This window comes from Sarcophilus harrisii, chromosome 4 (genome assembly GCF_902635505.1).
Source record: "Sarcophilus harrisii chromosome 4, mSarHar1.11, whole genome shotgun sequence".
NCBI lineage: Eukaryota > Metazoa > Chordata > Mammalia > Dasyuromorphia > Dasyuridae > Sarcophilus > Sarcophilus harrisii.
Window position 1 is genome coordinate 434,865,515 of NC_045429.1, and position 25,583 is coordinate 434,891,097.

The following is a 25,583-nucleotide window of genomic DNA, read 5'->3' on the forward strand; positions in this document are numbered from 1 at the left end:
TAGGTCCTGCCAAGGCCCAGCTGTATGGCCGAGGACCATCTTGAGAGAGACAAGAGTGCCCCCTGCTGGAGCAACACCTAAGTCTGGTGGACATTCACATCTTGAAATGCATCCTCTGCTCCCAAAATATCCAGTAACAAAATCTCTCTGTTGAGAGATTAAACAAAGTTACATATTTTCTGGTAAAAGAAACTTTTTTGGAGCAGAAAGGGTATTTAGAAAGTGGCAAATATAGTCAGTTCTGCTCTAACATTTTTTTTTAAAATGTGAATTCTTCCATTGACATTAGCAAATTTCACGGTCACTTTTGTTTGATTTAATCAGCAAGAAAACAGGGATTGAACCCACATGCACATACCTCAAACATCTACCAACATCATCAGCTCCTTGCATGTTGTCAGGAAGATTGGATAATGCTACTTCACAGTAACTCACAAGCCCCCATAGCCACTTCAACAAGAAAATTTAACATCTTTTTCAAAGTCAAGGTGCCATAGGAGCTGTGGGCTGAGGACAGCTAGTTCTCATCTCTCACCATAGCAAATGGGCTGCCATCCAAGGCTACCTTCTTGCCTGTGGGAACCAGGCCCAGGGGCCCCAAACCACATGGCCCTGGGCCACTGACACTCCTTCCATGGGAGCGATCATTTATCATGTCTATAACTATGCTACCATTTTTATGAGCTTCCTGTTGTTTTTTATGTTACTGATAACGTTTTTTGAGTGTTGTGCTCTAGCCCCATTTTCCCCATAAGTCCTGTGATTTTATATAGTAAAGTAGTTATAGGGAGCAAATATATTAGATCATAGCAGAACTTAGTGTATGTATCCTTTGATTGTTCTCCCTGACTAGAACCAAAAGATGTTAGCTTTGGAAGGGACCTTTAAAACCATCAAGTCTGGATATGTGATTAATTCATATTAACATTCTGTTCTATATTGTCAATCATGTGGCATTTTACACCAAACAATAATTTGGGTACTGTGTGTATAGTGACTCTGGTACTCTAGCTCATGTCGGGCAGGGTTCTCTGACCCTGATTGATGTGGATAGTGGCAGGGCTGAGTATCTGGTCATGCCCTTCTATTTTAGGCAAGGTGGAGGCGGAATAGGCACAGACTTCCAAAGCATCCTCCCTCTCGTGGTTTTGCTGGAAGAATTACCCAGCAGCCTTCTCTTGTCTTCTCATTCTATTCTGTCCTTCTCAGAAGTCAATCCTGAGGTTTCAGGTCAGGTCAGGGGACGCTTTTTTCAGACATTTGATTTTAATACTTCACTTTGTTTTGCGCTCATCTCAAATTTTTAATTGTCGTCTGACTATTTTAAAGCAGATGAAACCCTAAATTGTTGACATAGTGCAGCTTGCAGTCTTTGTTAGAAATAGATCTCTCTTGAGAATACTAGGACTTTGCCCTTTTCCATATGTGTTATAATAAAGAAAAGGAGTGATGGGCCGCTGTATGCTTCATGAGGGTTGTACAGGTCCAAAAAGACCTTGATTCTTTTTAATGGTAAAGAAGACTGCCAAGAATTTGTGAGTAGTAAATAAGGGTTTTCAAAGGCATTTTTAGAAGGCTCTAGGCCTTCTTGGATTAGAAAACAACAAAGTATAGTGGGCAGTTGGACACCAGAGATATGATGTGCTATAGTACAACGGGGAAAACACCAGATTTGGTATCAAGAGGGTCTGGATTCAAACCCCAACTGGGCTACTGACTAGTGTGTCCTTGAACAAATGTCTTAACTTTGGTAACCTATACCCATCTGTAAAATGGGTATAATAAGACTTCTCTGCCTCTCTTAAGCATTATGGAGATCAAATGAGACAGTGGATATAAAGCACTTTGTAATGTAACCTATGTGTAAATGGTTTTGTCTGTTTGCTAATCCTCTTAGTAGAGACTTCTCTGCACACCTGCTTATCCTTAGGCATAAGTATAAATTTTTAAAAACGATTCTGCTATTGCTGAGGCAAGCAAGAAAGAACTCAGACCAGCAACACTCCCCTCACTTTCTCACTCTTAAAAGTAAGAATGTTCACTACCTGTTAGCACAAGAATGGTAGGGATTGACATAAATTCAAAATAATAGCCTGCCATTTGTCCCTAGGTTTGCCAACTCCGGTTCTCTCTGTAATATCCAGGCAGCATAGCACATACATATGTTATCTCGAGTTTTTAAAAAATAACAACTTTTGGATGTGTCGTTGATTATATACATTGCAGTATATTATATTTTTTAGTTTCAGCCATTTAATTTTTACTTTCCCATAATTTGGATCTGGGCCAGTAGAAATTGGTTTTGAGAACTCAGAAGCCAATTCTTTGAATTACATGAGGCGCCTACTGCAGTTTTGAGCACAGAGGAATGAATCAAAGAAATGGTCTAAATTCAGTGGATAGAGGCATCAGTACAAGCCCTCAAGAAATGCTTTTCAGACTCTCACCATTGTTGTAAGGGAAAAAATAATACAACTTTTCATCTTGTATACATTATCTTTTCCCTTATGTGGGATGCTGTCAAAAAGAGCATTGGTTTTGTTGTAGGCTGAAGCCATCTAAAAAGTTGATTCAAAATCAATTATAATTTTAGGAAACCTGAGAAGCTATGAGAATTTTTGAATGAGATAATTAAGTTTATCCATTGTAGATATGCTACTATACAGTTCTCTCTCTTACACAAAAACATTTTTAACATGTAAGAGATTCCAGCCTCTTTACAAGTCTTTTTTTCTCATAATGTGGAAGTGACAAAGCCACATCTCAGTCCAAAAGAAATTCAGGTTAGTTTAGTCTCTTCTTTTGATGGGAAAATCCTTAGCTTTGCTTGAGACAAACTGAAGGAAAAAATGTCTATTGAATTTCACATTAGTATATCTGCCCACATAGTACAAGAGTTTTGGAAGCTTCATATGTAGAAATGGTAAATTCCAAGAAGACTGATCTCCTTGCTTTTGTGTTTTCACATAATTGTATCTAATTTGTCAACTTCTCAGAACAGTGTATTCTTATATTATGGATACTGTAGGAAGGCTTCATTCAGTCTTTCTCTGTAACACAAAGAAGCAGCTAAACATACTTCACATCAGAGGGTTGCCATTTCCTTGTTTTATTTCATGTGTGTGAAGCCTGCAAGGAAAAATCTGGGATGTGATTTAATGACTTTAATCTTGTTATAAATGATCTTGAAGCTGATGCTAAATGTTTAATTGGCAGTTTTTATTTTAAAATTTACTAATCTCAAGCTTACTAAATCTTGATTTATAACAAAATTAAAATAAGATAATTATTATAAATGCTTGAGTGTTAGAAATTTTAAAATGTAGTATACATGTATATGCCCAACAATGAATATATCATTATGTCCCCATGAGGTTGAGAATAAGGCTTAATATCTTGGGCAAATGTAGCTTTTTGGAGAAAGTTTGTTGTTATTATGTTGAAACATGTAAACCACAGGTTTGAGGGAAAGAATCTGAATACTATGAATGAAGCAAACCTTTTCTGATAAGAATAATAACTGGGAAATCTGGCAGGGCACAATAGCACCCAAAGAGTAATATTTCAACCATTGTTTAAACAGGAATTTGATTTCTTGAGAGAACCAACTAGCTGGTTATTTAGGCCACTCTATCATTCGGCATAGTTCAACAGCTTACCTGATAGATAGGAATTGCATTTCTGGACATCCTGAACTTTAAAAAAAGATATTCTTAGTGGATAGCATTTTTGGTCTTGTACCATTGTTGCCTCTTAAAAATTAAGGGCCAATAGTTTCTAAATCTTTCAGTTGATTCCCCCATACTTTCTCAGCTCCCCAGGAAGCTAGGAGTCACTGAAGAAGGAAGAGGGAAGATGAAGGGCAAGTCCTGTAGCTAATTCCAGTTGTGACAAGCACTCTGAGCCTCGGTCTGGTTTCCTTAGGCAGGAACAAGCACAATAGAGGATGCTCTGTGAAACACACCAGTTCTCTATGTTCCCTTTCTGTTGTCTTTCCAAATCAAATAACCAGAACGTTGGATTTGGATGCTGATAAAAGTTTCTGCTGTGGAGTTGAAAAGCATTTCTCTTTTCAGGGAATATATTTTTTTAAGAGCTTTCTCAGCGTTATTTGAGTAGGTAGAAAAGAAAGAACATGGGCTTGTGTGTCATTTGTATATTCATTCCTTCACAAATTTTGAACTCCTCCAACTGGCAATAGGACAGAGTCATAGATTAGCTGTGTTATAATCCCTGCTGACATGGAGTTTATAGCCTAATGGGAGCTTTGAAAATATACATAAATAATTAATTACAGAACAATGATGAGTACAAACAAGAGATTTAAACTATGTGACATGTGAAGCAGAAATGATCATTATATCGTCAAGGGGGATCAGGGAAGACTTTTAGATTAAGCTGAGCTGGTAAATGATGGATTGGACTGAAGTAAATAGAGATGAGCAGAAGAGGCCAAAGGTCTGGTCCGAGAAACAAGTAGGCAGCACAGGACACAAAAGAAGCACAATGAATTTTGGCTGTAACATGGTAGAGTACATCCTTCATATATCATATGTGAACTCCCTCCTCAAATGCAATTGCCATCCAGAGCTTGTGATTTATCCAGGATTATACAGCTGGTGTCAGGCTGGGAATCTGAACTAACCTCTTCACAGCTGAGCCCAGCTCTATCCTCTGTACTACACTGCCTCTACTGTCCTCCACAGCATAGTAATAATTAGCTAACATAGTAGAATTTTTGGCAATCTGAGTTAAAATACGTCCTTTTCTATAGCCTCTTTTCCTTTTAGACTATGCATAATGATTTTCACTGGGTTCATCCCCTCTTCTCAAAAAACAATATTAAGTGATATCTCTCAATACAGAATAAACTTCATTTTGGCACATTGTCAGTGCCAGTGAATATTTTATCTGTCTTCTTGTTCATTTAACAGGTAATAATGGGTGCCCAGAACATGGAAGGAAAACTCTAAACATAGTTACCTTTTTGGAGGGGAGAATGAGAAGATTATTTTGGATTTGATCCCATTTTGTTTTGTTCTTTTTTTTTTTTTTTTTTTTTTAAAACAAAAGGCTCTTCTTTTTCCATTACCCTTCTTCTGAATTTTATTGTATTTTCAGTTTCCTGTGCCTCCAAAATTACCTAAACAGAAATTGCTTTGAATTCCAGGTGGCATTGGGCTGAGTGAATGCATGCCTGTGAGTCATTGAAAGATATGCCTTCTGCCATCCTGTTGTCATAGCTGTTTGTAGCATTGATAACGGTTTGATCTTAGCTTTTGTTGACGTTATGGGTACTGAATTTTAGAATAAACTGGAGAAACATAAATTGCTACCAGGTTCTATCAGACAGGATTATATTTGGGACCAGAATGTACAAGTTGGAGGGTTTCTCCTAGCTGCAAGAAAGAACCATGAACTAAACGAGAATTTGGCATGCTTGGGAGGCAGCGGTGATGGGGCAGAAAAGGCCCAGGATTTGTCTGACAAAGACCTCAGTTTGAGTGTCAGGATATTTTTCTCCTGGACGTAGAAATTTGATCTCTTTCCGGTCCTCAGTTTCTTTATCTGTGCAATAGGGTTAGTAACACTTGGCACTGGTGAAAATTCATTAAGGTAATATATACCAAGCATCTCATAAACATGAACCACTTTTGTTAGTTTGGGTTAAGTCATTGGATGTGGGTTAGGTCATTGAATGTGGTTGATTGGGTCTAGCCACAATCCTGAGAGTCAAGAAAATAAGTGAGAAAATTATGGGTCTGTGGGAGAGGGGGTGACACTCCTTGCCCAGTGCAGCTTGGTATTCTCTGGTTTCCTCTGCCACAAGAAAGAAAGTCCGGAGCTATGGAGAGGCCACAATCCCTAGAATCATATTTCAGAATTCAAAGGGATAACAACATCAATTAAACTCATCAAGGATTTATTATTAAGCATATCCCTTATGGCACTTTGCTGAGTGTGTGTGTGTGTGTGTGTGTGTGTGTGTGTAAGTGTAAATTCTTGGGGTGGGGGAGGAAGGGAGAGAAAGCATATCAATACACATATCAATAAATACAAAAATATATGTATGTGCACAAATATACACAGAAATTTCTGGGGAAAGGATACAGTCAAATGTAAAGGGTAGTATAATATTGTAATAATGAAATAAAGGTTCCAGAGGGCATATTGGAAAGTAGGCCAAAGTAGGCTAGAGAAACAGGAGGGATGGGGCTCGTATGGATGGGCATGTGAAAGCTTCATCCTAGCCAGACTGCCACTCAGAATCCCAGGGATGCAGAGTGGAGCTGTGCCCCCTGGCAAAGGTAACAGTGATTTGATTGGTTTGGATTGCTTGGTTTCCAGTCTCTCTTTTCCCTACTCTCTCCTCTACATCTTTTTTTTTTTTTAATTTGGCAGTCACCATGGCCCCTGCAGATGGGTAAAATGAAAATGGATTTCCCTAGCAGACTCCCTGAACATTTGCATGCACAGTTTGCCTTTTTCAAGACTGCTCAATTGAAGTTTGAGCTCACTTTGCTTCCATGCAGTGTTCTTCCTGCTCTCACTACACAGGTTCAGTCACTACATCCAGACTCAACCACTAGGGCCGCATGTTTCATGACAGTTTACCAGCTCATTTTTGCTAAATGGTAGAATCAATTTGTTTTTCCAAACAGCAGTCTTATTTTCCACTGCTAGTAGATTTTTGATCAAGTGCAAGATACTAACTACTTTTAAAAGATAAAGAGATTCACGTTTGCCTGAGTTCTATACTCCTATTTTTTATAGAGAAGCACATGCCAGATTCAGAAAAGGTCAGGAATTCTGACTGAAGTGTCTATAGGCCTTCTAGATGCAGAGACACCTTCATATTTGTTTTTTGTTGCAGAAAAATATTTGCTATTGAGGGCTGGCTTATTTTATTTCAACAAAAAGAAATAACTCACTGTGGTCCCTTAATTTTTTTATGTGGACAGAGCTGACTGAAACCAATAGGCTTTGTAAACTGACTTTTCATTATCTGTGCTACTTAAATGTCCTCCTTTTTTTATGTCAGATCACATCAGTTATACATTTAAGATCTAGGTTAAGGCTTCCTTCCTCTGTGGACCTGTTCTAGGAAAAGAGACATTTAAATGAAGAAAGGAATGTTTTAATTTGTGTGAGCCTTGTTGTGGAATGTTATCCTTTCAGACAGAGGAAGGAAGTAGTAAGTTTTCAGAATTAGCTCTTAAAGCAATTGCAGACATGATTTAACATTGTGCTGTGGACTCTTAAGAGATGCTTAGTATCAAGAGAAGCATGACACAGAGAACTCCAAAATATGGGCAACTGAGTTCACACCACAGATTCAACCTGTGTTCCAACATCTATAAAATATGGATAAAATTTATATATAAAATGTTTGTAAAACTTTTATAAAAAGTATGATCTATTCAGCAATATTTCATAGTGCATGAAGGATATCTTTGTATAACTTTCTTTAGCTTTGGTTTCTATCTACAAATTCAGATTTAATTGTAGCAAGTTTGATGAAATTTTTGTTGCAAAAGTTTATGGAAAATGGATGCTTGGGTAGGAAATGAGTTCTCAGAATCTATTTTTCTTTTCTGGAAAATAATTTCATGCAACAAATTATGGATTTTCTTTTCCTATGTCACTTTTGAGCCAACTGGAAAGCTTTTTTTTTTTTTTTTTTTTTTTAATGATTTAATAGATTCCCTTCTGATTTCAAGCCTAGCATATACACAAATATATCTACTCCCCTTGACAGAAAATTTAGCCTTACTCTAGTTCTGGATTTTTTTTTTTTTAATTCTTTTGGTAACTTCATGACACCAAACCCATTTTGCCCACTCAAGTGCTGCTATGGAGATGCTTAGAGCTTCTCATGATGATTCTGAAGAGGAAGGTCCAGGTAGTCAGAAAGAGAAAAGGGTTGTTGGTACATAGAGGAAAGAGGCTTTTTTCTTTTTTTGGGGGGGGGGGCGTTATTTCTTATCTAGCCTTAATCACTGGTGCCTCATAAATGTTGGGGGAGGCTAGGTAGCACAATGAATAGTATGCAAGACCTGAAGTCAGGAAGCATCTTTCTCAGTTCAAATCTGGTCTCTGACGCTTAACTGTGTGACCCTGGGCTAGTCCCTTCACTCTGTTTGCCTCAATTTCCTCATCTATAAAATGAGTTGGACAAGGAAATGGCAAACTACTTCAGTATCTCTGCCAGGAAAACCCCAAATAGGGACAGAAAGAGCCAGACACAAGTGAACAACCACAACCAACAGCTGGGTGAGGCTCTTGATGACACTCTAGTGGAATAAATCATCAGAGCAATCAATACCCCTTGGATCTGGTCCTGCTGCTGGCAGGCCTTGGTAGTGACAGCCCTGGGGGTAAAACTCACCCAGTGTGTCACTTCCCTGCACTGGGCTGACTTCATGACGGCGCCCCTTGTCTTTCATAGACAATCCAGGCTGCCTTTGGTACATGGAGAATCTGCAATTTGGTGGGACTTGCAGAATCCTCTCTGAAGCTCCCATTCATTTTTGCACTTTCTTTCTACTTTAAAGAGAATCCTGAACATTTGCATCAGCTATAGTGGATAGAGCACCAGCCCTGAAATCAGGAGGACCTAAGTTCAAATGTGGCCTCAGACACTTAACTTCCTAGCTGTGGGACCCTGGGCGAGTCACTTAACCTCAATTGCCTTGCCCAAAAAAAAAAAAAAAAAAAAAAATTGCAGCTTATTCACATTACCTATGGAAGAAAGGTGTGGAAAAAAGTGGAAGGAAGCAAATAAATAGAATGTTTTTGAAGCTTGATTCTCTCTACCTTTTGCATGTAAAAACAAATAATAATAAGCCCTAAAAGAAATCTAGGTGATATAAAAACAAAGAAATCCAGAAAAGTATATTTTTTAAAAAAGAAAAAAACCCAAGCTCCTAATCTATACAAAGTTTCTAGTCTCCTCACCATTAGAGAGACATTGTAAAACACCAAAAAACAACGTTTTGCCACCCTATCATCAGTCTCTTGTGGTGCTCAGTCCCTCTGGTCAACCTTTTGGTCATTAGCCTTCCATTGTGCAGAATCTAGTCAAAGGAACTTAAGGAAACACATGGAGCCTGTATTGTTTAGTCTTCCCTACCCATCACTGCTCTGATTTTAGGAATGTTTTTTAAATGGCTATTTCTTTTATAAAAAAATCTATTTTAATAGTTTTCAATGTTTACTTTTTATAAGATTTCCACTTTTTTTTCCTTCTCTTTTCTGCCCCCTTCTCAGAATGGTAATTAGTCTGATATAGGTTATGCATGTGTAATTATATTAAACATACTTCCACATTCATCATGTTGTGAAAGATCTGATTTTCATTTTATTTTTAAAGGTTTATTTTCCCTTGGAGGCAACCATGTATAATGTGGGGGAGTAAGGGTTTAAAAAACCAGAGAAGTACATCAGCCCAGGCTTCATTGGAACAGCAGGACATTTGCCACCTTTACAAACTAGCCAAATGAGTTTAGTTAAAAGCAGCACCTCATAGAACTTTGTAGACCTGCAGGGCATTGAAAGCGAAACAGCTGAACTTTCTAAATGTCGTCAAACATATAACATTGATCAGAAAGCATTTCTTAAATTCCTACTTTGTGCAGGCACTATTTCCACATTTCCATTAGCAAATACTCTTCAAATAGTGTTAAATATGGGAATGGACAGTTTTGCAAAGGAAAGAGAAGGGGGGCTTATTTAGTTCAAGGGACAGTTTGTTTAGATTTGTGTCTATTTCCTGCTATATTGACTTGAATTGTTTTGAGAGATTAATCAGTCACTGATTAATCTCAAAACTATTCAAGTATCCAGTAGGATACTGATTAGCCATCCACACCTCTTGTGTACCTTTTTGGGGACTGAAAAATTAATGGGAAATATTTTGTCAAAAAGTAGTCTTTTGTATATAATAACAACTCACTTTAATATCATGCCTTTCAATTTAAATAGTACTTTCCTCATTCCTGTGGATATAGGATTTTGCAAGAAACAGGATAAGCATCTTTAGTTTCTCCATCCAGAAGCCAGCTCAGTTTAATTAGCTAAAGCACATCTTTTCCTTCTCTCCCAGTCATGTTGCCTGTCTGAAAAGACGACTTTTCTAAGTAATAAACCAAAAATTGTTCATCCTAGAGTCACTAAGTAAAAGTCATTCTAAAGAGAGTATCAAACAAACAAAATCCTCTTCCCCTCCCTGGTGATCATCACACCAGGATTTTTAGGTTCAAAATGGCTTTTGCTGCATTAGTTCCTATGAAAGGAAATTGTTTATCCATTACTACCTAAAATATCAATCCAGAATCCTCATTGGAAAAGATTTACACCATCTCTACTTCTCTTCCCTAATAAATAGTCTTCTTTCTCATATCCTTATGTTCCTTTAGCATTGGGATCATCTCCTTTCTAAATTTTCTTTTCCTTAAACATTGCTTTCATCCCTTTGCTCTATCGTTTGTTTTATCTGGTTGTTGTTGGGTATTTAAATATTTATCTCAGTTGTCCTCTTGTCCTTTCTTGTACTTGGTTGCCTTTTCTGTCTCTCATGCCATGCACTCAGCAAGTGATTGGTCATAGGCATAAATGGGGACGTTACCTCCTAGTGGTACCTTCCCTGTGATCTTGATGAAATTAAAGTGAGTGTATTTAGTACAAGCCTTCTCTAAAACAATCTTCTCATCTATCATTTTGTAAGCTTCATATCCAGAGCTGAACAACTAGTCCCCACATTTTTTGCCTTTCTTCTTGGTGTTCACTTTGCCCACTGTTATCTCCCTCCTTTATGCCCATCCAAGCTTTAAGTTCTTCTCAGAGATCAGATATTTGAAAGTCCTTCAATACTTTCTCCCTTGAGAAAGCCCCTCCTCACAATGATCTTTCCCCTTATTTGCAATTCCTAACTCATTGAATGAAATCTATAATTGTTCTGTGATATCTGATATCACATATGGACATCTTTGCCCTATACTGTAAGGTCCCTCATGACAGTAATCTTGTAGTGATGGGTTGGGCTAGGAAGAGAGGAAGTGAATATCCAAGTCAGTATCCTCTCTCTCCCTTTCCCACCCACACTTCCCTGTGGTTAGCATAATCCTGAATATAAATATTTTTAATAAAAGTTTTATGAACAAAATTATTTACTCTGTGAATCTTACATATAAAGTTTAAAAGCCACCCTGACACACAATATTTGTAAAAATTCAGGTGACAATGAAATAAGCCATTTAAAATAGAGTGAAAGATTATTATTTTAAATTGAGATATTAAGAGTTTTCTGTTATTGGCTTGTGAAAACACTAGCTGGAATGACCTCTTTTACGGTCTGGACAACTTAACTCTTTTTTTTTCCTTTTTTTTATAGCTTTTTATTTACAAGATATATGCATAGGTAATTTTTCAGCATTGACAGTTGCAAATCTTTTTGTTCCAACTTTTTCCCTCCTCCCCACCCCTTCCCCCAGATGGCCAATACATGTTAAATATGTTAAAGTATAAATTAAATACAATTTATGTATACATTGGACAACTTAACTCTTACATTATCTTAGTATGTGTGGTTATAAAGACTGTCATTGGCAATGGCAACTCAATAAGAATTGCTTTGGTCATATGTTCATAGGCACTTGATTGGAAATTAAGTTCAGGTAATCAGTTTGACTCCTGCTAATCTCTCCACACTTCAAGTTTTCAGATCCACAAAACCAGGGAGATAATACTATGTTGTGAAAATCAAGTGAAAGAATTTAAGAAAATGTTTTATAACACTAAAGTATAAGCTGCTGTTGCTGTTAATTATATCAAGACTTATAATGTGCCTTCTAGTGACTATTAACATGACATTGCTAGTTACAACAGATTTGGAAGAGAAACCCAGAATTATTGTGCGTTAGGACTTTCGCAGCAAAAATTGTATCCTGCCATTACAATTATATGATCTCTCTGAGTTGGAAGCTGTCTCAGAGAACCTCTAATTCCCTTTCTGTCTGAATTAGAATTCTTTGGCCATATCCCTAGCAAACAGTCATCCATGTGCATGAGAACTGTTTTTTGGCTCCCCAGACAACTTGTTCCACTGTTGAATAGTTTTGAGTGTTAGGAGTTGAGATGTGTCCTTCTACACCGGATACTTCTTATGAGCCCAAGCAGAACCTGGCAAACCGCTCTCGAGCCCACCAAGTCTTTTTTTCTCCCGGCTTTATTAACATTGCTGGTTCCTTCAGAAGAGGTAATGGCATGCTGGCTAATCCCTGAACTCTCCTGGTCCCCCTTTGTGCCCTGACTTGTCAATGGCCTTCCTAGAATAAGGTGTCTAGAAGTAACCACAGTAGGATAGACGTGGTCTGGCTGGGCAGAGTCCTCCCCACGACCTCCATAGAATAGGCGGGCTGATGGTTAATTCTGTAGCATAACCATTTCTGAAGCTAGTTGATGCTCTTCTCATCCCCACTAGCTCTGTGCACAAACAGGTCAACTTAAGAAGCTGTTGGAGAGCCACGGGAGCCATCAGACCTTTTAGTTTCCATCTTATCCTCAAATTGTCCTAGTGACTCATTGAGTTTGTAACTTGGCATAAGTTGGCATAAGAAATAAGACTAAAATTCAGGTAGCACGGTATGAATAATCATTCTGTAAGCATTTATGTGTGCCAAGGACTTTGCTGAGAGCTAGGGATATGAAAAGAACAAAAGCGAGTGCTGTCCTGAGAGGTCAGAAGGCCAGGTCTAACACCTAATTGCTTCTTTGCCCTGTGAACTTGGCCCTTAACCTCTCAGAGCCTGTTTCTTCCTCTGTAAAATGAAGGGGTTGTACTAGAGGACCTCTTTTATCTCATCCTCTGGCTCTGGCACCCACTGCCCTCCATTGGTGAATAATGACAAGATGGTACTAGAACCAACCTTTTAGCATCCCTTGCCAAATCAGAGAATTGGCAGAACCTGGGAAGAGACCCTGACCCTAAAGCAGATGACATCCTCTCCCTTGATAGGGAGAAAATGATACAGAAGGCTCATGGCACTTTGGGGAAACACAAGGGCACAGGGATTGGGGAGTGTGTTTCTGCATTTTCTATGGACTGTCTTGTAGCGTGCAGGGTGTGGTTGTTAAATGGGGCTGCCATTGTGCTCGCTTCAGCGCTTTCGAGGGTACTAGCCACGTGGGACCATGGTGCGTCCCTGGGCAACGTGTAGCCTCTGCAAGAACTTGAGGCTGTCTCCCTCAGTGTGACAGGCTTGTTCTAGCTCTGTGATGGTGAACAGCCGAGGTTGTAAGCTTCAGGTACGAGTCCCCAAAGGCAGCACGGCTCTGTGCTTCTCAAAAGCTGATGTCATAGACTCTATTTTTGCATCAAGTCCCCTCTAGGAGTAACAGATTGTAATAACATGAGAAAAAAATTCAGCTTTGGAACTTTTTATGAACTAGATGAGGCAGCCTATGATAGAACTGACAAATGGAGACAGGTGGAGGTCAGGAGACCCGGCCTCTGATTCTGGCCATGCATTAATATGGAAAGTTCAAAAAGTCACTCGGCGTCTTTGTGGGATGAATAATTCTAAATGATTTAACTAAGGACTTAGAGAAGGATACTTTGCAGTGATCTGCTAGGCTTTTAGTGAATACATAAAGTGTATAACATTTTACTTTCTTCCCATATGGCTTCTAATCCTTTTGAACCCTCTTCTTACATGAGGGCTCATATGTCAATACTTTGCCACTTGGGTTATACTTTAGACTTAAAAAAAAAAATTGTGTCATCTCATTTGATCTTGGCGCAACACTGGAAGGTAGAGTGAGAAAAGTTATTCCTATGTTATTGATTAGAAAACAGACCTGGAGAGATGCTATAACTAAAGATCAGGAGACCTAGATTCTGGCTTTCTAATTCATTCATATATGGCCTCCAGAGTGTAAGAAAAACAAGGAAAATGGCATACACAATGACCACATCAATATACAGGGAAAAGACAGGCAGACAAAACTGAACACTGAAGTTAGGACCAAGTCCTTAGCTTTGGAAAACTGAGAAATTCGCTTTCTTTCCTTCTTTGTGGGGGGAGAGGGGACTGTAGGTATGCAGCATTGCGGGCATTGTCAGATTTGACTGATGAGATAGCTGGTTTTACTGAATTGCTTTTCTTTTAAAAAAAAAAAAAAAGAAATTTCTTACAAAGGATGAATCACTGAGTACAGGTAAAGGGAAAAATATATTCTGAAATGAAGTAATATCAACAACAACAAAAACCACATTGTTTTAAAAGAAAAAATTGGAATTTGTTAATTTGGTCTGGAGATTCCTAATGATAGATCAGCAGTGCCTAGTGAGAATAACAGTGTCTATGTATTCAGTCTGAGGCACTAAGGAATAAATAGGAAAAGTAGGGAGGAGGGAAGAATGGAAAGAGATAAAAGAGAAAAAGAAGAATCACAGAAAAGTTCCATTTAGAGCAAGAGTTCTTAATCTGGGATCCTCAGACCCCCAAGGGGATTTAGAGGGATGTCGGGATCTGTGAGTTTGGATAGGGGGAAAATCTTTATTTTAATATAAATTTTGTGCATTTTTTTTAAAATGCTCATTCTGAGGAGGGGCCTGCAGACTTCACTAAAGGGGAAATGTGGTATGGATAGTGCTAAAGTACTCCCAGAGATTGCTTTGGGTGCTGGTGGGTTGCCTAAGCTTTTGGTCCTGGGCTTTATCTAACACTCTCTTCCCTCTCGGATTCTATACTTCTCCTGTGTTGCTAATTTGTTTAAAAAGAAAATTGGGAGTCCTAGATTTAGAGTGGCTGGCTCCCACTTTTAGAATACTTTGTGGTCTTTGTGGAATAGCATGAACTCAGAGGTGAACCTGACTGCTTCCAGCTTGGCCAGCACCAGTGTCTTGCAGTTACTTGGGTGGTTGGATGGCGTCTTTTATCAAAAAGGAGAGGAGCTGACGTGAAGACTTTTAAGGACTTTCTTAGCCCTCCTATTCTCAGATGACTAGTGAGGCTTAACGAAAGGGGGGGAAAAAAAAGGTTCTTTTTCCATGATCGTTTTAAAAAAAAAAAAACTTCCTGAAAAATGAATCTGCTTTTTAGATGGGGGGAAGGGGGTGAAAGGGCCTTATTGTTCCTTTAGGGCACCCCAGGAATCAGAGATCCCCTGTTTATTATTGTTCATTTGCCTCAATAGTTGTTTTGTAGCAAATCAGCACATTTTGTAATCTATATTTTATGCAACTACTTAACTAATTACTGCAATCAGCAGCAGTTTATTTTATGGCTGTGCCGTTCAGTTGAGGTGGTTAGAACTTTGAGGCTGGCACACAATGCCCAGTGTATTTTTAATGATCATATTTTTATTGACTGACTTGAATAGGGAAAAATGTTTAATCTGTTAATGCTCTTCTGAAAGCCCCAACTTTGGTTCCAGATTTTATCTTTGCCCAATGCTAACTTGAAAGGCCTTGGCAGGGGCACCAGCTGTTGGAGAGGCTGTCCCATTTAGAGTCAGCAAGGCCTGCATTTGCTCTTGTTTGGAAGCCCCTCATTAAATTACCCAGAGACAATCATCAGATAGCTGCTGTTCAAGTTAATGGCACCTCTGAGTCCCTGTCAAGAGAGCTTTAGTTAACATGCACCAGACCTGGAGTGATGCAGGTCCCTTTCCAGGCCCTCATTTAATTTAAGCTGCTTTAGTTGGCATGGCAACTAGTTAAGACATCTGGGAGACATTATATTGGGGAGTGAGACTTTGGGAGGATTTGTAATAGAGCAAAGCAAAAATCTTCCGAGCGTAACATGTGTTACTTCTGGGCATATTCATTCTAGAACTTTGTTATTTGTGACCTTGCTTAACAAAATCAAATGGTTGAAGTTTGCTCGGTACTTCTTTGTTAAATGAAAAATATCAAAAGGTCTTTTATTTTGTAAAGACTTCATAAGGCACACTTACTTACACTAAGTGACTGTTTGGATAGCTTCAAAAAGGAACCTAGTCTTGTCAAGAGATTGCAAGCAGAATGCTGAGGAAAATGAAAAATGCGGTGTCTGCCCATGACAAAGAGCGAAGCTTAAATCGCATGGGCTGGCTTGCTGTAGGAGGCACAAAAGTAGACATGGAGAGCTGCATTCTTCTAAAGGTATTTGGAGGAAAGTAAACATAGTAAGCAAATTTTTTTGAAATACCTTGAGGCTAGGAGTTAGAGAAATAACTTCACAGTCAGAAAGGCATAGGCTCATGTCAAAGTGCCTTTGACACTTCCTGGCTGTATGACCACAAGTAACGCCTATCTCGAAGTTTCCTCCACCAGTGAAATTATAGACATCCCCAAAATAAAAATGACTAAAGTTGATGTTGTTAAATAATCTATAGAAGATAATGTAATATGTTAAATAAATGAGCTAAAGCCATCTTGTCAGTTCCAGTTTTATAATCCCCAAATCTCTTGTTTTTGATTATTTTTAAAAAGCCATTCTTGGGGGAATAAGGACAGAGGGTGCTCAAAATTAAAAGTATTCCTGACTTAAGTTGGAGAGGAGACAGCTTTTAATACCACCACCATGATTATTTGTGGAGGAGAGGCTTTGGGGCAGGTTGGGTCAGATTTTTCCAGGTCAGGGTCCAGAGAAGGTCGGTGACATCATGGTTATTTGTGCTGAGCAGAGACAAGAATGGTACTGGTTTATATTTCATCTGGAATGGTGTGTATCTCTATGGCCTGAGTATGGAAGAGGGGTCCTACCATGTGAGATCACTTGTAATTTTGTTATTTTGCTTTGGAGGAGCAAATTTGGGAATCTCACAGAAAGATACCCACATCTGTATAGATGGTGAGGAATCTTCCCCTTTACTGCATTCAGACAGGGAATGCATTATGTTATGACTGTATTGTGTGCCCGGCACTCCTGGATTCTGAGGATACAAGCAAGCAAGACAGTTTGTGTCCTCAAGAAGTTTATATTCTCATGGGGTTGGTTGTGGTCCTTTGCACTCAAAAAGAACCTAAATGGCAGCGCTCCATTGGCATCCAAGTATGGTGTGTCCATCTGTGGCCGATCCGGCCAATTGTGTAGGACACAAATAGTCCATTTGAACATTTGGGTCAAAGATGATGTGGCATTTGCACATCCCGGCATTTCTTTTGAGCTGCGCCAGTTCTGCTTTGCTCCAGAGCACAACATCTTCTAACTCGGGCTTGCCATGGGGTAAGATGGCGAGTGGAAGGATCCTGGAGGGTTACTGGCCTGGTGGCAGGAGCATGTGGACCCGGCAGCACGGCTTGAGAGCAGTGGCTAGGAAGTGGCTCCCCACAAGCTGAAGCTGCCCCTGCGTACCCGGCAGATGCCCTGAGGTTGGAGTTTGGGGGAAAGAAGAGGGATGACCAGAGCTCAGCCTACACCAGTCAGAAGTGGTGACCTGGCGGCGTTTCTATTTAGTCTGCACCTTAAATCAACCACAGGGTTGCTCATCTGCCTTCAAGCAGCCAGAAAACATCCCTTCAGAACAATAGATTGTCTCACCCACCCCCGTACCAGTGTTTTTCCTTCCTTCCTTTATTTAAAATATGGTTACAGATAGGAGGGGGAAAACACACACAAACACATGACATTCTGTTTCATATTTAGTTTGGCTCTCTTATCAATTTGTTCCATTTTTAAGTCAAAACAAAGTTTTTCCCAAGTGCCAACACTGCCAGTTCGACCTGATCCCTGGAAAATCAAGATGTTTCCTCTCCCTGCTTGCATCCGTCCCAGCTGTCACCACCAGCAGGGAGGGCTCTGGCGCTGCAGCCCGGCTGGTCGTTCAGCGGCTGCGTATGTAAAGCTGCAGATGATCACCTGCTTTTCCACCCCCAGCCCTGGCAGAAGTCAAAAGCCTCAGCAGAAAGCCTGCGCCGAGAGCCGAGATGGGCCGTGCTGGGCAGCCTTTTTAAGGAAACTGACAGCGCCAGCTTTGGGGATGGCAAGGGCCGACTTTTCTCCTGGTTCTCTTTTTTTTGGAGTTTCTTTCCTGGTGTTGCTGGAAACAGCCTAGCAGAATTATGAGTTAATTCTGCTAATAGTGTCCTTGAGAGTATGTAAACTGTCAGTTCTCAGGGTAAGATTTAATAGTAGGTTCTCCTGGGATTAAGGACCCAAGCATTAGTTTTCTTCCTGAATGGCACAGTGTTTACTTAAATGGTTTTTAAGATAACTGCTGAACCCTTACCAGACGAGATTTTCCAGATCCTGTTGGTTTCTGTCAGTGCTGAGGACCCTAGAACTTCAACCCAGGTCATCAAGGTCACCTTATTCTTTAGCTGCTCACTGTGGGGCTTTTCGTTGTGGGTGCTTTGTACTACAGAGCATTCTCCCTTTGTGTAAGTGGACCCTTCCCTAGACCTTCATGTAAAATGATTTTTACATGACTATGAGTGTGGGGAAGGGACAGAGGGAGACTGAGAGGAGGCCATGTGCCTGTGGAAAGAGAAGCTGGACACAAAGAAGCAAGAGCTTTCAAGGAACCCTTCAAGGCAGGGGCCAGCAGCCATATGGGGACCTGGCTGGGACAAGAGGAATAACTCAGGGCAACCATAAACACGAGCAGGAGAGAATAGGTAACGTGAAACACAGTGGCACTGGACGTAGCCAGTGGAGGTTGGGGGACAAAGGTCTCTTTTCTAGGCACTAGTAGTCTGAGGCCAGATCTTCCTAATCCTCTTCTGCTTTCACTTGGAGGGTGGTTTGTTTTGGTGGGAGGAAGAATGCTGCACCAAGGGACATGGATGGAGAAGGAGCACAAGCTAAATTTAACATAGGGTTTGGGGAGGATGCAGATTTCTTTCAGAATTCTTTGCATAAAGTGAATTTACAAGAACTGAGAACTGCCTGTACTTGGGAAGTTGGAACAGGAAAAAGTAAAGGAGAAAAAGAAAACCTCATCATGATTAGTAGCTTGACTGACAGTTCCTTCTCTTCCTGTCTCTTGTCCAGACTCAGGGAGTGAGAGAGGACAGCACTGCTGCAGTTGCTGTGTCTGTGAAAAAGGATGGTGGAAGAGCAATGGGAAGACCCCGAGAGCTGTTGGGGGCCAGCCTGCTTCCCTGTGTAACCCACCTCAGTTGCTTAGGACTAGGGAAATCTGGCAGAAATTCTTTGGAATGCCCAGCTGACTTCAGTAAGTCCCTGGGCCAGTAGGGATCTTTAGAGACCATCGGTCAAACCCATAATCCTCACTTCAGAAAGTCCTCTGGTGAAATCATTTAGGTCAGATAATGATGATGGTCACTGGAGTTACTTTACCAATGCCCCCTCATAGATCTTCACAATTGTTCTGTGAAGTAGGTGATTTTATTATCCATGCTTTACAGAAGATTGAGACCCCGAGAATTGAGGGTGCTCATAGTTCCCCAGCTGGTGAGTGTCTAAGGCAGGGTTCAGGCTCAGGTTCTAGTGCCTGGATGTCAGGGATAAAGAAACAGATAAAGAAAAAGGGACTTCTCCATTTTCTCTAAATCATCCATTCTGAAGCTCTGTATGTAACTGGCTGCCTGAGTGACTGTGAGCAAATCATTCTCTTTTCCTTTTTTTCCCCCCACCTACATCTCCTCATGTACTAAACAAGAGGAATGAACAAAATCCTCTCCAAAGCTCTTTGGAGCTCCACATTTATGATCCAGTGAACCCTTACAAGTGAATTAACATCTTAAAGCCTATCTAACTCAGAGGCAACGTGAATCTTTTCAGATTCCACAAATGTTGGGAGCTCTATCCTGAGAGTAGTTTTTCTATTTCCATAAGAGCTTCCCTCTTTTCCCCATCTGAAGCTATTGTCCCAATCTTCCAGGATCTTACTTGGGGAAGCTACATAAACATACAAAGAACTGAAGAAAAAGTTCATTAAAATACTGGAGTTGGTTGGGAAAATACGGTATGGGCATACATAAAGAAGCATCATCCACTCCATTTTATAAATCAGAGAAGACCCAGAGTAGAGATATAAACCCCAGTACACTTTACCTTTAATCAGAGTGCAGATTTTCTCTTCTTAAATATTTAGTTGGGCTAGAATGAGACTACCAAATGTATTCTGTGTGAATTCAGAGAATGCTCCTAGGTCTAGTCTTTTGTCCTTAGGACAGTCATTTGGGCCTTTTTCCATTTTATGTTGCAGAAAAGATGGGCATGATTTGCTTTGGCTACCAAAGATAAATTCTATAACTTAATTGTGTCAGTCTTCCATAACTTTAAAGGTGGGATTCTGACGCTTTTATATGTGCATCAAGAAGTTTCCTCCCATTAAAGCATCAGTGTTGAGAGTAGAAGTTTTTCTTAGCGCGAGCAAGTGCTTCTGGGGTTATGAGTGGCATTCTCTGAACTCTCCTTAACTTCTTACCCAAAGATATGTTGTCACAGAATTGATGCAGAGTGACCTACATAAAATTATCGTCTCTCCTCAACCACTCAGCTCAGATCATGTCAAAGTTTTTCTTTATCAGATTTTACGAGGTAAGAGTTGATGAAGGAAAAGAAATAGCAATCTCTAGAGCAAGTTGTGTTTTTCATTCATCCTTTACCCTGGCCTTCCAAGGTTTTCCTGCTTCAGCAGGCAATTCGTTTTTGACATAAGCATATGTTACCAAGTTTAACGTTTCCTTGAAGGCTCTGAGGTTGCTGAGAAGTTCTTGATTGAGCTTCTGTAAAGCTGAAGATGGAACAATACCACTTGTCACTTGGAGCAAGTTGATTTGGAAGAAGAAAATCTGGAAGAATTCCTTGTCTTATAAGATGACTAGGAGAAGGACCATGAGTTTTTGAGTGTATTTGTGGCCTAGGAAGTCACCATAGAGAAGCAGAAGAATCTGTTGAGACATCCATTGGTCCCACAAAGCAAATGAGGAACTAATAGAACCAGATGTCTAAATGATTCTCCAGAAAGGTTTCTTGGCAAGATATGACCATGCTGGCTTGCTCAGGATGAACATGAAGAATTTTCTTGGCAGTTCTGATTTTTTAATATTAATCATTGAATTGGTGCCTGGATATTAATCCTCTCTTATAATCCGAGTTTTGCTGATGTAAGACAAGATCTGTGACTCAGCTGAAAGGCAACAGAAATCTTTTTTTTCCTTGTAGGAGATTTTTTTTTTCTTCAAGCAAATAGTTAATATTTTCTTTATAGGTAAATTTAAACGCTTCACCTCAAAGACTGGGAACCCTATAACCATTATTATCCATAAATTCTACTTAAGTATTGGGAAGCTTTTATTAGCTTATTTTCTATTTTTCCTCAGTCCCACTTAATAACCTTTAATGACTATTGTGAGGAAGAAAATTTGCTATTTTTTTAGTGTGGGGGGTGAGGGTGAGAAGCCTTAGATAGCTAGAGTATCCATGGAGTTCTGAGAGAAATCTTTCTATAATACTATAGAAGTTCCCAATATTCAAGCTAAAGATGAGAGAATGCTCTTTAATTTCTGAACAACTGAGGATACAGCTAGAGAGAGAAGTTTGGGTAAGCTTTTTGGGTTAGAGTCTCCCCGAAAAGAAGAAAAGCTATACTTCAATTTCTCCTGGTTAAAATAGATTTCAGGGAACTGCCCATTTCCAGGGGGAACCATGTAGGCTATCAAGAGTGGTCAGGCCAGCTCTAGGATCAGAATCCATACTGTTGTATGGATTTAGCTTCCAATCATTTAATGATTTATAAGTAATTTCTGAAGAGTGAAAGCCCATAATGACTTTTTTGGGTGACTTTGTATTTAAATATAATCTAAACTAGTGTTTTCATTGTGGGTGTAGGTATAAAGATGGGTAAGTGGCCATGGGCCTGGGTCAGCCTTTTCATCTTACTCATTATATACTTGCAAGGGAACAGCCTAGAATCTCCCCTGATAATTTGTTGTATACCTAAAAACCGTTTTCCAGAACGGTTTTTGGAAATAAGATTAAGTGTCTGCTATTTGGTTTATTGTTTCAGGTTTGAAATATCTTCATTCTGCTGGCATTTTACATCGTGACATTAAGCCAGGGAATCTCCTTGTGAACAGCAACTGTGTGCTTAAGGTAGGTTCTTGAATTTATTTAACATACGGGAATGTCCAGGTTTTTTAAAGCAATGGGTTTTCAAGGGGAAATTGTAAAGGTGTTTGTCATTCTTTTTTCTAAAATGAATTCCAGTTTTCCTTTCTCACGTCACAGGAAAATACTTGACTTAATAAGCATCTTTTGCATCTATTGGGGATAACCATGTGTTATTTTGACAATTGGAATATTTTTTCCAATTTTCTCCCCTTAATTGTGTTTTGATAATATTGAAATGAAAATGAAGCAGATAAAGAAAAAGCAAGTCCCTTTAAGTAAAGTGACCTCCTGTCCCATCTCCAAAGGAAGTATGTTTATCGAGATTAATCATTTGAATATTTATAATTCATTCCTTGAGTCCATGTTTGGTTATTCATGGCAGAAGGAGACCTGGGAAGGAATATCAGAAGCTATCAGCGCCATCACTCTCATTTGATAGATGAGGAAACTGAAGCCCAGGGAGGTTAGATAGCTTGTCCAACAAGGTCAGATGGATGGCAGGTGTCCCAACTGAGATTTAAGAGCAGGTCCTCTGCTGTCATCCATTCCAGGGCAGTCTCAGTCACCTGTCAAATTCATCTCCACAATATCCATTAGCCAATGCTAATTTAACCATGCTGAGAGCTGAGGCCTGTGTAATGTTCATCTACAAAAAATCCTGAAATCTCAGTGAAATAGTTAACTTCAATTTCTCTCCCCCCGTTCTTCAGTTGAACTACTTATAAATATTGAAATTGGCATCTATGTCATTCTTTCCTTTCCCTAAAGCACCTCCTGATGGAGGTATGAATTAGCAGCGTTTCCAAAAATCAGGTGGTGAAACTGCAGCCTGAATGACCTATAACCTGGACTATTAGACCCTGTGTAAGCGACAAAAATCATCTTGCCTCCTCAGGATTAGGAAATAGGCACCTGCTTGGATCCACGGCACATTATATATTAGACAACTTCATAGTAAAAACCAAATTAAATTTTCACATATTTCATAAGTGGCTTTTATATCATGTTGCTTAATTCTACACTGTAAATACTTTCGGTATTTCAGCTGATGTATTTAGAGAAGAAAAGAATTGTGTTTTTTTTTTTTTTTTATGTTGCCTACTTTAAGAGTAATCATTACTGTCATTACTACTTAGCTTGTTGGCAGTTAAATCAAGCACTCATGTCAAGTGTGTGAATGGATTTCATTTTGTGATTTTAAATGTTTTCTTCTAACAACAGGCCAGCTCGCTTTCAATGCTTGTTGGTTAGCTACTTGCAAATTAAAATTCTTGGCAATTTGACCATCTCCCTCATTTGAGGTCATGAATTGAGAAGCAGAAGAGACTTAAGCTTCCTTCTTTTTTCTTTCTTCCTTCCCTCCCTAAGAAATTTATTTAAATCTTTTCAGAGTCCTCAGTAGTAGCCATAGGGCTTAGTACAACCAGGTCTGGTGTAGAAATGGAGAGAGTCATGATCCTTCCATCAGTTGTATGACCTCGGGGAAAGTTGCCTGTTTCTTTCTTTTAATGGCAGTTATATCAATTGCTCCCTAACATCCCTGTCATAAAATAAGGAATCATCCAAACCTCCCATTTCACAGGAGAGAGAATTGAGACCTTGGAAGATAACCCCAACCTCTCAGGTCCCTTGTTGGGGCCAAAGTATTTGGATGTAATTCTGTTCATTTTTTCATATTCTTAACATGTTAGCTGGAAAGAGTGCTTATTTTTCATATTTCCTAAAAAATAAAACCCCAGGCTGTTAGGTGATGTGATATTTTTATCCTGACTAAATGTACTTTTTTCTAATTCTATCAAGCTAAAAGGCCATCACAGAGGTCATTTGGTTCATTTGTCTGCTTCCTGATGGCTGTCTGCCTAACCATAGTTGAATCTCTGAGTTCTTTTTAATGACTCTGGGGGCAGGAGATCTTGCAGTCAAGCCAAAAACCCAAGTCTGAGTTCAACAGCTCTTATGAGGACTGATTTTGCTCTAGCCAACCTACTGGGATATGGAACCAAATTGTCTCTTGTTCTGGCTGGTTGGAAGACTGAACAAAGAAGGATTTTTGTACATAATTTGCCTTGCTTAATGCCTTCAAATGCACAAAGTTGATTTTCTTAGATGTTTAGTTTTAATACACTATAGCACTGTGAATAGAAGGGGAAATCACTGCTGAACAAAGAATACAAGGTTAGCCCACACTGAACTTGTGCTCCGCTTCCACTGACTTACCAGAGAGGGCCACATTTACCATGCTAGAAAACCAACCGAATGTGCAATTGTATCCATAATAATTATTCCAATGCTTTTTTAATTGCATCCTTTTCTATGCTGAGTATTTTTAATTTCCTGTTATGCCCAGCTCATCCTCCAGGCAAGGTGCTAAAATTGGATGCAGACAAGGATGGCAGATCAAATAAGTGATTCGCTTTTGGGCCAAAGGCCATTTTTTAACAAATTATGGATTCATACAGAATGGAAGGGAGATGAAGGTTTTGGTGCCTTTTTTCAAGTTCATGCTAAAAATGTTCTATCAATGCCAGGTTAAGGTTTGTAATTCTTAATTAACCAATCAATCTACACATATACATTAAGCACCTACTACTTTTTACACTGTGATAGGAATTAGGAATATAAAAATAAATATAGGGAGAAACAATGTATAGAAGCATCTGCAAAAGAAATACATGTTAATGATTAGGAAAGAAAGTTACTAGCATTTGGGAGGGTCAGGAAAGGTTTTGTGAAAGGAAAAAAGAAATGTTGTGAATTAATGGTGAGAAAAAATATCAGCACACAAACTATGGAGATGGGAGAAGGCTTGCCTTGTGTAAGGAACAGAGTGCAGAATCAGAACAGCTAGACCCTAAAATGCAAGAAGGGATGAGAATGTAAAAGGAGCTAGAAAAGGAAGTTGGGGCACAACAGTGAGATGCACAGCTGAGGAAAAGCATTTGAGCCATTTGATAAGGGTCAGGGAGAGAATTGTTCTGGAAAGATGCAGCAGGAGAGCATCTTATTTCATTGGTTCAGGGGAGAAATGATAAAGGTTTGGACCAAGGTATTGGTTGTGAGAATGGAGAGAAGGGGGTCTATGTCTGTCTTTGCCCACAGAGGTAGAAGCAAGACTTTACAACCAACTGGATAAGTAGGGTAAGGGAAGAAGAGGAGTCTAGGGTGACCCTAAAGAATAGTAGTGCTTGGGTCAGAAATAAATAAGCCCAGAGAGGGATGAGTTGGAGGGGGATGTTAGTGCTGTCTTTTGGTCACATTATGTTTGAGAGGTTTTGGGACCACTGTTCAGGGAAAAGATTGCTACATCATGTACATAGAGATGATCATTAAGCCCTGAAAGCTGATGAAGTCAGGGAGTGTGTAAGGCAAGGAGACAAGAGAACATGAGACAAAGCCTCAGTTAGAGGGTATAAAATGGAGGATGAACCACAAAGGCTGATGAGGGAGGAATAGTTAGAGGAGAATGAGGAAAGAGCAGTGACAACTCAGGAACAGGGAGCAGTCCTCTGGAGA

General features: G+C 39.5%; 1 protein-coding gene across 2 annotated transcripts in view; it reads left to right on the forward strand.

Moving 5' to 3' along the window:
* Positions 1–25,583, forward strand: part of NLK (nemo like kinase) — a 129,909-nt gene that overhangs the window by 79,615 nt on the left and 24,711 nt on the right. For both annotated transcript variants that reach the window (XR_004234072.1, XM_031967669.1), the window contains exons 4-5: positions 20,389–20,495; positions 21,967–22,052. Coding sequence is in view for 1 of the 2 variants with exons in the window: in XM_031967669.1 (XP_031823529.1) it covers positions 20,389–20,495; positions 21,967–22,052 (193 nt within the window). In the remaining variant the exon portion in view is untranslated. The remainder of the gene's footprint in view (positions 1–20,388; positions 20,496–21,966; positions 22,053–25,583) is intronic.